The following is a 12,888-nucleotide window of genomic DNA, read 5'->3' as shown; positions in this document are numbered from 1 at the left end:
ACCCCTTTGCAAAATCTCAGGTTACCCTAATATTGCTAGGTATAAAATGTATAGGAATGTCTATAATTCATCATTAACGATGAATAGCAGTCGAATGTATTAGCCTAACATTCATTTATATTCAGTCTTTTAATAATCATCCATGTTTCCAGAATTGAATTGCAGTGGTAATTTGACAACCCATAATGCCTGCAGGGACATATGAGTGGTTCCAGAGCATCCAGATCCCAGTCTATGGTCCATTAATTACTGCAGGGACATATGAGTGGTTCCAGATCCCAGTCTATGGTCCATTAATTACTGCAGGGACATATGAGTGGTTCCAGATCCCAGTCTATGGTCCATTAATTACTGCAGGGACATATGAGTGGTTCCAGATCCCAGTCTATGGTCCATTAATTACTGCAGGGACATATGAGTGGTTCCAGATCCCAGTCTATGGTCCATTAATTACTGCAGGGACATATGAGTGGTTCCAGATCCCAGTCTATGGTCCATTAATTACTGCAGGGACATATGAGTGGTTCCAGATCCCAGTCTATGGTCCATTAATTACTGCAGGGACATATGAGTGGTTCCAGAGCATCCAGATCCCAGTCTATGGTCCATTAATTACTGGGAATACAGTGCCTTCGGAAAGTATTCAGACCCCTTCACTTTTTCCATATTTTGTTACAGTTACAGCCTTATTCTAAAATGTATTAAATCATTTTTTTCCCCTTATCAATCTACACACAATACCCCATAATGACAAAGCAAAAACAGGTTTTTAGACATTTTTGCAAATGTATTATAAATAAATAACTGAAATATCACATTTACATAAGTTTTCAGACCCTTTACTCAGTACTTTGTTGAAGCAACTTTGGCAACGATTACAACATTGATTTTTCTTGTTGATGATGCTACAAGCTTGGCACACCTGTATTTGGGGAGTTTCTCCCATTCTTCTCTGCAAATCCTCTCAATCTCTGTCAGGTTGGATGGGGAGCATTGCTGCACAGCTATTTTCCTATTTCTCCTATTTCTCAGAGATGTTCGATCGGGTTCAAGTCCTGGCTCTGGCTTGGCGACTCAAGGACATTCAGAGACTTGTACCGAAGCCACTCCTGCATTGTCTTGGCTGTGTGCTTAGGGTCGTTGTCCTGTTGGAAGGTGAACCTTCGCCACAGTCTGAGGTCCTGAGCACTCTGGAGCAGGTTTTCATCAACGATCTCTCTGTACTTTGCTCCATTCATCTTTCCCTTGATCCTGACTAGTCTACCTGTCGCTGAAAAACATCCCCGCAACATGATGCTGCCACCACCATGCCTCACCTTAGGGATGGTGCCAGGTTTCCTCTAGACATGACGCTTGGCATTCAGGCTAAAGAGTTCAATCTTGGTTTCATCAGACCAGAGATCTTGTTTCTCATGGTCAGAATCTTTAGGTGTCTTTTGGCAAACTCCAAGCGGGCTGTCATGTGTTTTTTACTGAGGAGTGGCTTCCGTCTGGACACTACCATAAATGCCCGATTGGTGGAGTGCTGCAGATATGGTTGTCCTTCTGGAAGGTTCTCTCATCTCCACAGAGGAACTCTGGAGCTCTATCAGAGTGACCATCAGGTTCTTGGTCACTTCGCTGACCAAGGCCCTTCTCCCCCGATTGCTCAGTTTGGCCGGGCGGCCAGCTCTAGGAAGAGTCTTGGTGGTTCCAAACATCTTCCATTTAAGAATGATAGAGGCCACTGTGTTCTTGGGGACCTTCAATGCTGCAGACATTTTTTTGGTACCCTTCCCCAGATCTCTGGCTCGATACGATCCTGTCTCGGAGCTCTATGGACAATTCCTTCAACCTCATGGCTTGGTTTTTGCTCTGACATGCACTGTCAACTGTGGGACCTTATATAGACAGGTGTGTGCCTTTCCAAATGATGTCCAATCAATATAATTTACCACAGGTGGACTCCAATCAAGTTGTAGAATCATCTCAAGGATGATCAATGGAAACAGGATGCACCTGAGCTACATTTCTAGTCTCATAGCAAAGGGTCTGAATACCTATGTAAATTATGTTCTTTAAAATACATTTGTAAAAATGTCTAAAAAAAACAGTTTTTTGCTTTGTCATTATGGGGTTTTGTATGTAGATTTCTGAGGATTTTTTATTTTATTTCACCCATTTTAGAATAACAAAAAAGTCAGGGGTCTGAATTCTTTCCAAATGCATTGTAGATGTGTTTACTGCAACTCAGTTGACAGACCAACATTTACTGTAGGAATCTGCTTTGAAAGCTATTAATCAGTAATGTATCTTAAACTGTAGAAACATTTGACTTGTGTTCATGCCTGTGTGAGTTTCTGTTCTGAGACCTGCTTCTTGATGCGTGTCCGAGGATATGTCTGGGTGCTTTGGTGTGTGTCTGCGTTTTAGATGTGTGTGTGTGTGTATGTATGTGAAGTATACATGTCTGTCTGTCTCTGTTATTCTGTGTTAGAATCTGTGTGGGTCTTTCTGTGGGTGTGTGTGTTTGGAGGGGTCTTTCTGTGTGTGTGTGTGTGTGTGTTTGGGGGGGTCTTTCTGTGTGTGTGTGTGTGTGTGTGTGTGTGTGTGTGTGTGTGTGTTTGGGGGGGTCTTTCTGTGTGTGTGTGTGTTTGGGGGGGGTCTTTCTGTGTGTGTGTGTGTGTGTGTGTGTTTGGGGGGTCTTTCTGTGTGTGTGTGTTTGGGGGGGTGTGTGTGTGTGTGTGTGTGTGTGTGTGTGTGTGTCATTTCTAACAGCTGTTCCTGTGTATCCCTCTGGAATTCCAGGTGTCCAGCGACAGATTGTTCACTGTGTGGAGAGGACCTCTGGGATAGTAGAAGAGGGCTACTGTGACCCGTCGACCCGTCATGATGATAAACGAGCCAGCTGCAATGAGGAGCTTTGCCCAGCCATGTGAGTTTGCCCCCAGGACCAGATTTATACTGGGACAAGACCCACTGTAGGGCTTGCATGCTCTCTCATACACATACACCTTTGTAAACACACACACACGTACATGCACACACACAAATCATACATGCGCTCATAAACACACCAGAAAGGCCTCCCGAATGGCGCAGTGGTCTAAAGCACTGCATCGCAATACTACCTGTACTGCTAGAGATTCTGGGTTTGAGTCCAGGCTCTGTCACAGCCAGACACGACCGGAAGACCCATGGGGCGGCGCACAATTGGTCCAGCATCGTCCGGGTTAGGGGAGGGTTTGGCCTCCCACAATTGGCGGCTTGGTTGGGTTGTGTGTTTCGGAAGACACACGGCTCTCAACCTTCGCCTCTCCCGAGTCCGTACGGGAGTTGCAGCGATGAGACAAGACCATAACTACCAATTGTATACCACAAAATTCGGGGGGGAAAGGGGTGAAAAAAATATATATAAACACACCAGAAAGAATGCACCCTCTCAAACATACACTAAGCATAAACACACACACAGCAAACACACACACATTACACTTTCTGTCTATCTTTCTTCGTGACCGTTCCATTCAGATGGTGGGTGGGCGAGTGGCAGAAGTGCTCGGCCACGTGCGGTGAGAAGGGCTTGGCCAAGAGGACGGTGCTGTGCATCCAGGCCGTGGGTCTGGAGGAGAACAGAGCCCTGCAGCCCTCTGAATGTCACCACATGCCCAGGCCTGAGTCAGCGGCGCCCTGTAACGCTCATGTCCCCTGCCCCGCGGACTGGTCCACAGGCAACTGGTCAGAGGTGAGGAGGCCATTCAGGGGAATGTGATATGGCTCCAGCAGTGACTCACACAGAGAAGGGAGAGGCTAAGGAAGGAAGGAACATCTGGTCTCGTCTTGTTTAATGTGGAAAATGCTGAATTTTCTGCACTGGGAGTACAAGTTGAAACAGAGGCTAGTTTTACTCTGGTTCCACGATATTTGAGTGGAGTAGGCATGGGAAAGATTTTGAGGAAGCAGCTAACACACAGTGTATAACCTAATTAAAATGTATACTCACTTAATTGTAAGTGATAACTCTTATGAGCACCATGAAGAGGAGAGGAGGTGGACAGGTCAGGAAGGGTAGAGGAGGTGGACAGGTCCTGGAGGGTAGAGGAGGTGGACAGGTCAGGAGGGGTAGAGGAGGTGGACAGGTCATGAGGAGGTGGACAGGTCAGGAAGGGTAGAGGAGGTGGACAGGTCATGAGGAGGTGGACAGGTCATGAAGAGGAGAGGAGGTGGACAGGTCAGGAAGGGTAGAGGAGGTGGACAGGTCAGGAGGGGTAGAGGATGTGGACAGGTCATGAGGAGGTGGACAGGTCATGAAGAGGAGAGGAGGTGGACAGGTCAGGAAGGGTAGAGGAGGTGGACAGGTCAGGAAGGGTAGAGGAGGTGGACATGTCATGAGGAGGTGGACAGGTCATGAAGAGGAGAGGAGGTGGACAGGTCAGGAAGGGTAGAGGAAGGAGGTGGACAGGTCAGGAAGGGTAGAGGAAGGAGGTGGACAGGTCAGGAAGGGTAGAAGAAGGAGGTGGTCAGGAAGGGTTGAGGAAGGAGGTGGACAGGTCAGGAAGGGTAGAGGAAGGAGGTGGTCAGGAAGGGTAGAGGAAGGAGGTGGACAGGTCAGGAAGGGTTGAGGAAGGAGGTGGACAGGTCAGGAAGGGTAGAGGAGAGGAGATGGACAGGTCAGGAAGGGTAGAGGAAGGAGGTGGTCAGGAAGGGTAGAGGAAGGAGATGGACAGGTCAGGAAGGGTAGAGGAAGGAGGTGGACAGGTCAGGAAGGGTAGAGGAGAGGAGGTGGACAGGTCAGGAAGGGTTGAGGAAGGAGGTGGACAGGTCAGGAAGGGTAGAGGAGAGGAGATGGACAGGTCAGGAAGGGTAGAGGAGAGGAGGTGGACAGGTCAGGAAGGGTAGAGGAAGGAGGTGGACAGGTCAGGAAGGGTAGAGGAAGGAGGTGGATAGGTCAGGAAGGGTAAAGGAAGGAGGTGGACAGGTCAGGAAGGGTAGAGGAAGGAGGTGGACAGGTCAGGAAAAGTAGAGAAAGGAGGTGGACAGGTCAGGAAGGGTTGTCCTATACCCTTCCTGACCTGTCGCACTCCTTCCTCTACCCTTCCTGGGTAGGAGGTGGACAGGTCATGAAGGGTAGAGGAAGGAGGTGGACAGGTCCTGAAGGGTAGAGGAGGTGGACAGGTCCTGAAGGGTAGAAGAGGTGGACAGGTCCTGAAGGGTAGAGGAGGTGGACAGGTCAGGAAGGGTAGAGGAGGTGGACAGGTCATGAAGAGGTGGACAGGTCATGAAGAGGAGAGGAGAGGAGATGGACAGGTCAGGAAGGGTAGAGGAGGTGGACAGGTCAGGAGGGGTAGAGGATGGAGGTGGACAGGTCAGGAAGGGTAGAGGAAGGAGGTGGACAGGTCAGGAAGGGTAGAGGAAGGAGGTGGACAGGTCAGGAAAGGTAGAGGAAGAAGGTGGACAGGTCAGGAAAGGTAGAGGAGGTGGACAGGTCATGAAGGGTAGAGGAGGTGGACAGGTCCTGAAGGGTAGAGGAGGTGGACAGGTCAGGAAGGGTAGAGGAGGTGGACAGGTCCTGAAGGGTAGAGGAGGTGGACAGGTCCTGAAGAGTAGAGGAGGTGGACAGGTCCTGAAGAGTAGAGGAGGTGGACAGGTCCTGAAGAGTAGAGGAGGTGGACAGGTCCTGAAGAGTAGAGGAGGTGAACAGGTCCTGAAGATTAGGTGTATAGTACCATGTTGTTTATGAAGTTGGCACTCAAACTGGTGTTTAGCGGTTGTAAATATAAAGCTGTATTATCGATCAATTACCAGTCTGTCCTAATCTGACCCTCCTCTGCTTCTCCCATAGTGCTCGCTGACGTGTGGCGGTGGTGTGCGGAGCCGTAAGGTTGTCTGTTCCAGAAACACAGGGGTAGACTGTGACCCCCGAAAGAATCCTAGTTCCCTTACTCCATGCTACCTCCAGGACTGTCCTCAAATCATCGACGTCTTCGGTGGCAGCAACGACTGGTCTGGCAGTGGCTCGTCCAGCAAGGAAATCAACGAAATCAACTCCATCCCTGACTCCAACCCCCTGCCCAAACACAGTACGACTAGAACTCAGCCAAGGGCCCCTAACAATCTGAATAACATCATCCCCCACCCGAATCACATTGACAAGACTACTGACAACTCAGCCAAAAACAATGTACCGGTGGACGATTTTTACTACGACTACAACTTCATCAAATTCCACGAGGACATTTCCTATGACTTTGGCTTGGGGAACAACGGTAAAGACTTGGTGGATGATCTTGGACTAGATCCACAACAGGAGCCTAAACCAAGCTCTAGTGCAGAAGAACATGTTTACAGAGAAACTACAACAGATCCTCCCACAGCTACCTCACCCATTTCTACCACTTTTAAGACAACTCCTTTGATTAGGGAAGTTGAGCAACCACAAGACCCTAACCTGGACAATGTAGAGGTTGATGGAAGACCACAGACGGCGAAGCCCAATGAAGTAGAGCGAGAGGAGGAGGATGTACTCCTTTCAGAGGACTATTTTCTACCTGTTTCCACCACACCCTCAGCACCAGTTATAGAGACCAGGTTTTCACAAAGCTGGAAAGGAACAAACGGTAAATTTGGTTGGCCTCATTACCTCAGCTCAGCAGCCAGCCCGGTGTCCACTAGCATGGGGACCACTGAGAACACACATGGGCCCCAGAGTGAAGAAAAGGATGATGAAAACACTGATATTTATGTCCATTTTGATGTGGAAGACGGCAATGTTGGTACAACCATCGAATGTACCACCACTGCCCCTGTCAGCCATGACTATGAAGATGGCACCGTACCCACAACAATGGTAGAAGAGGTGAAAGAAGTGGGTGTTTTGGACTACAATTCCCACCAGGAGACTGCAATTGGACTACAATCCCCTGGCTACCAAGATGAAATGGAGAGCCCGGTTCCACCCCTGGATCCACCTTCCCCAGGCCCTGTGTTTGAGTTTGAAACATACGAGGACAGCTTTTTCACCACAACCCTGTCCCAATGGGAGGCAACCACCTCTCTTCCATACGCGCCACCAGCCCCAGACTCCACTGAGGATTACAATGGCGTTTTCCCTGGTGAACCAGACTTTGATCAGCAGGACTTTGAAATTGAGCCCAAAGCTGATAGCGAAGTCAATTTAGGGGTCACCGACAGTGACTTCACCATGACCTCACGTCCTGTGTCTCAGGAGCCACATCTTCCACCCTCTCCTCCCCCACCTCTTTCCCATTCACTCTCAGGAAACCAGGAGAACTTCAAACACAGCACATCAACAACTGGAAGTGACTCCTCTCCTCCTACTTATCTGGAAGGAGACCCTCAGTCTCCACCTCCATCAATGTTAGCAGAGACAGAGCCAGCCACAGCCCAGTTAGAGACAGACATTTCAGCACAGTCCTCCACGACTGGGCCAACTCCATCTAAAGGGGCCAATGCGGGCCCTCCAGTCCCCTCCCCATACGGGTGGTCAGAGATTGACTATAATGAGATCCTCATCCCCCCCATGCTGAGATCCAGGGGCATGGACCCTCCCCTCACATACCAGCCCCCAGTGGATGTCACCCCAACCACTCCCCAGGATGGCACGAAACCCATGCCCCTCACCCAGTCTGAGCCAACCGTGCCCCCTACCCATTCCCCTGAGCCAGCCGTGTCCCCCACCCATTCCCCTGAGCCAGCCGTGTCCCCCACCCATTCCCCTGAGCCAGCCGTGCCCCCCACCCATTCCCATGAGCCAGCCGTGCCCCCCACCCATTCCCATGAGCCAGCCGTGCCCCCCACCCATTCCCCTGAGCCAGCCGTGTCCCCCACCCATTCCCCTGAGCCAGCCGTGCCCCCCACCCATTCCCATGAGCTAGCCGTGCCCCCCACCCAGTCCTCTGAGCCAACCATGCCCACTCTGCCAACCCATTCTCCCACCACACTCTGGTGGACACCAGAGCCAACCCCAGTGCCAAGCCAAGCTTCAACTCCAATCGCCACAGCTTCCTTCTGGAGAGCCGGCAACTGGAGCGCAGTGAGTTGCACCACTCTCTATGCATTCCACACATTCTCTCTGGTGTAAATGTAGTGTGTGGGAGGAACAAGGCCCAGCAGTGTGCCACTATTCATGTCCCCATCCCTTTATTATGCTGACATACTGTCACCCTGGCCTCAGGTTCCTACAGAAACAACCCAACTCTCCTATCATGATGAATGGCTACTCTCTGACCTTTTTAGATTGCCAGCAGGGAAATATATCAGCACAACAGGTCATGACACAGTGCATGCCACTTTCTGTCTGTGTTTTAACAGTGAAATCAAATATGACTTGCACTCTCTCTCAAAGTCAACCACATTCACTCTGTACAGAAAGACAACAGTCTCTCGTATTCCATTGTGTTGGGTTTTTAAATGAGGAAGTATTTTGTCCTCCGTGACTAATCTCTATGTATCTGAATGGGCTGTAACTCTTAGTGTATTACAAGACATTGAATGATGCCTGGTTCACTCCTCACTGCCTCCCCTTGTGTTGCAGTGTTCTACTAGCTGTGGTCTGGGGGCCATCTGGAGGCTAGTGGTCTGCAGCACGGGACTGGAGTCTGACTGTGACCTGACCAAGAGGCCTGTGCCGGCCCGGCGCTGCTACCTCCGACCCTGCTCCTCCTGGAGGATAGGGAACTGGACCAAGGTGAGGCCCCACACCAGGGAGTGGACGATAATGGAATGTTTTAGCGATAGCTCGGGGATGATAAGGGAATGTTGTAGCGATAACTCAGGGATGATAAGGGAATGTTGTAGCGATAACTCAGGGATGATAAGGGAATGTTGTAGCGATAGCTCGGGGATGATAAGGGAATGTTGTAGCGATAGCTCGGGGATGATAAGGGAATGTTTTAGCGATAGCTCGGGGATGATAAGGGAATGTTTTAGCGATAGCTCGGGGATGATAAGGGAATGTTGTAGCGATAGCTCGAGGATGATAAGGGAATGTTGTAGCGATAGCTCGGGGATGATAAGGGAATGTTGTAGCGATAACTCAGGGATGATAAGGGAATGTTGTAGCGATAGCTCTGGGATAATAAGGGAATGTTGTAGCGATAGCTCGGGGATGATAAGGGAATGTTTTAGCGATAGCTCGGGGATGATAAGGGAATGTTTTAGCGATAGCTCGGGGATGATAAGGGAATGTTGTAGCGATAACTCAGGGATGATAAGGGAATGTTGTAGCGATAACTCAGGGATGATAAGGGAATGTTCTAGCGATAGCTCAGGGATGATAAGGGAATGTTGTAGCGATAGCTCGGGGATAATAAGGGAATGTTTTAGCGATAGCTCGGGGATGATAAGGGAATGTTTTAGCGATAGCTCGGGGATGATAAGGGAATGTTGTAGCGATAACTCAGGGATGATAAGGGAATGTTGTAGCGATAGCTCAGGGATGATAAGGAAGTGTTGTAGCGATAACTCAGGGATGGTTCGATAATGGAATGTTGTATCATGACTCATGTTTGGGATGATAATGAAATGTTGTGTCATGACTCAGGCATGGGACGATAATGGAATGTTGTAGTGATAACTCAGAGATGGGCCGATAATGGACTGGTGTAGCGATAACTCAGGGATGGGCCGATAATGGAATGGTGTAGCGATAACTCAGGGATGGGACGATAATGGAATGTTGTAGCGATAACTCATGAATGGGACGATAATGGACTGGTGTAGCGATAACTCAGGGATGGGCCGATTATGGAATGGTGTAGCGATAACTCATGGATGGGACGATAATGGAATGTTGTACCATGACTCAGGCATGGGACGATAATGGAATGTTGTAGCGATAACTCATGAATGGGACGATAATGGAATGTTGTATCGCAATAACAATGATGGGACAATGGAATATTAATGCATTAATAATAAATCAGTCAGTATAGTATCAAGCAACTTTTTATCACGATAACAGGATTGTTTAAGTCCCGTCCCTCTCACCCTCTTTTGCCCCAGTGTTCCAAGAACTGTGGTGGTGGGGTGACCCTGCGTGAGATCCAGTGCTTTGACACCAGGGACCAGAGGCCTTTGCGGCCCTTCCACTGTCAGACCGTGTCTACCCGGCCGGTGTCCCGCATGCCCTGCCTACCCCAGCCCTGCCTGGACTGGTACTCTTCTTCCTGGGGCCAGGTTAGTTAAATCCTTTCCTCCCATCTCCTTCTCTCCTTACCTCTCTCCTTACTACCCATAGTTATGCCTAACCTCTCACTGTGATATTTGGGGTTATCTTCTGTGACAGTTCATTTGTAATAAGGAGTTATCATCACTGTGATAGTTGATGTGTAATAAGGGGTTATCACTGTGATAGTTGATGTGTAATAAGGGGTTATCATCACTGTGATAGTTGATGTGTAATAAGGAGTTATGATCACTGTGATAGTTGATGTGTAATAAGGGGTTATATTCACTGTGATAGTTGATGTGTAATAAGGAGTTATCACTGTGATAGTTGATGTGTAATAAGGGGTTATATTCACTGTGATAGTTGATGTGTAATAAGGGGTTATATTCACTGTGATAGTTGATGTGTAATAAGGAGTTATCACTGTGATAGTTGATGTGTAATAAGGGGTTATCACTGTGATAGTTGATGTGTAATAAGGGGTTATCACTGTGATAGTTGATGTGTAATAAGGGGTTATATTCATTGTGATAGTTGATGTGTAATAAGGAGTTATCATCACTGTGATAGTTGATGTGTAATAAGGAGTTATCATCACTGTGATAGTTGATGTGTAATAAGGAGTTATCACTGTGATAGTTGATGTGTAATAAGGGGTTATCACTGTGATAGTTGATGTGTAATAAGGAGTTATATTCACTGTGATAGTTGATGTGTAATAAGGGGTTATCATCACTGTGATAGTTGATGTGTAATAACGAGTTATCACTGTGATAGTTGATGTGTAATAAGGAGTTATCACTGTGATAGTTGATGTGTAATAAGGAGTTATCACTGTGATAGTTGATGTGTAATAAGGACTTATCACTGTGATAATTGATGTGTAATAAGGAGTTATATTCACTGTGATAGTTGATGTGTAATAAGGGGTTATCATCACTGTGATAGTTGATGTGTAATAACGAGTTATCACTGTGATAGTTGATGTGTAATAAGGGGTTATATTCACTGTGATAGTTGATGTGTAATAAGGGGTTATCACTGTGATAGTTGATGTGTAATAAGGGGTTATATTCACTGTGATAGTTGATGTGTAATAAGGGGTTATATTCACTGTGATAGTTGATGTGTAATAAGGGGTTATATTCACTGTGATAGTTGATGTGTAATAAGGGGTTATATTCACTGTGATAATTAATGTGTAATAAGGGGTTATATTCACTGTGATAGATGATGTGTAATAAGGAGTTATCACTGTGATAGTTGATGTGTAATAAGGGGTTATATTCACTGTGATAGTTGATGTGTAATAAGGGGTTATATTCACTGTGATAGTTGATGTGTAATAAGGAGTTATCACTGTGATAGTTGATGTGTAATAAGGGGTTATCACTGTGATAGTTGATGTGTAATAAGGGGTTATATTCACTGTGATAATTAATGTGTAATAAGGAGTTATCACTGTGATAGTTGATGTGTAATAAGGAGTTATATTCACAGTGATAGTTGATGTGTAATAAGGGGTTATATTCACTGTGATAATTAATGTGTAATAAGGAGTTATATTCACTGTGATAGTTGATGTGTAATAAGGGGTTATATTCACTGTGATAGTTGATGTGTAATAAGGGGTTATATTCACTGTGATAATTAATGTGTAATAAGGGGTTATATTCACTGTGATAGTTGATGTGTAATAAGGACTTATCACTGTGATAGTTGATGTGTAATAAGGAGTTATCACTGTGATAGTTGATGTGTAATAAGGGGTTATCACTGTGATAGTTGATGTGTAATAAGGAGTTATATTCACTGTGATAGTTGATGTGTAATAAGGGGTTATATTCACTGTGATAGTTGATGTGTAATAAGGAGTTATCACTGTGATAATTAATGTGTAATAAGGGGTTATATTCACTGTGATAGTTGATGTGTAATAAGGGGTTATATTCACTGTGATAGTTGATGTGTAATAAGGGGTTATCACTGTGATAGTTGATGTGTAATAAGGGGTTATCACTGTGATAGTTGATGTGTAATAAGGGGTTATATTCACTGTGATAATTAATGTGTAATAAGGAGTTATATTCACTGTGATAGTTGATGTGTAATAAGGGGTTATATTCACTGATAATTGATGTGTAATAAGGGGTTATATTCACTGATAATTGATGTGTAATAAGGGGTTATATTCACTGTGATAGTTGATGTGTAATAAGGAGTTATATTCACTGTGATAGTTGATGTGTAATAAGGGGTTATATTCACTGTGATAATTAATGTGTAATAAGGAGTTATATTCACTGTGATAGTTGATGTGTAATAAGGGGTTATATTCACTGTGATAGTTGATGTGTAATAAGGGGTTATCACTGTGATAGTTGATGTGTAATAAGGAGTTATATTCACTGTGATAGTTGATGTGTAACAAGGGGTTATATTCACTGATAGTTGATGTGTAATAAGGGGTTATATTCACTGTGATAGTTGATGTGTAATAAGGAGTTATCATCACTGTGATAGTTGATGTGTAATAAGGGGTTATATTCACTGTGATAGTTGATGTGTAATAAGGGGTTATATTCACTGTGATAGTTGATGTGTAATAAGGAGTTATATTCACTGTGATAGTTGATGTGTAATAAGGAGTTATCACTGTGATAATTGATGTGTAATAAGGAGTTATCATCACTGTGATAGTTGATGTGTAATAAGGAGTT

The 12,888-nt window shown here is 46.1% G+C and overlaps 1 protein-coding gene across 1 annotated transcript in view; it reads left to right on the top strand.

The window, feature by feature from the left end:
- LOC115202536 (A disintegrin and metalloproteinase with thrombospondin motifs 7) overlaps positions 1 to 12,888 on the top strand; it is a 172,442-nt gene that overhangs the window by 122,409 nt on the left and 37,145 nt on the right. Inside the window, exons 17-21 of the mRNA XM_029766660.1 lie at positions 2,788 to 2,914; positions 3,511 to 3,724; positions 5,822 to 8,032; positions 8,534 to 8,686; positions 10,003 to 10,176. Of these exons, the coding sequence (XP_029622520.1) occupies positions 2,788 to 2,914; positions 3,511 to 3,724; positions 5,822 to 8,032; positions 8,534 to 8,686; positions 10,003 to 10,176 (2,879 nt within the window). The remainder of the gene's footprint in view (positions 1 to 2,787; positions 2,915 to 3,510; positions 3,725 to 5,821; positions 8,033 to 8,533; positions 8,687 to 10,002; positions 10,177 to 12,888) is intronic.

Source organism: Salmo trutta, chromosome 12, assembly GCF_901001165.1.
Source record: "Salmo trutta chromosome 12, fSalTru1.1, whole genome shotgun sequence".
Taxonomy (NCBI): domain Eukaryota; kingdom Metazoa; phylum Chordata; class Actinopteri; order Salmoniformes; family Salmonidae; genus Salmo; species Salmo trutta.
The sequence above is the reverse complement of the archived record's forward strand: the minus strand, read 5'-3'. Positions and strand labels throughout refer to the sequence as shown.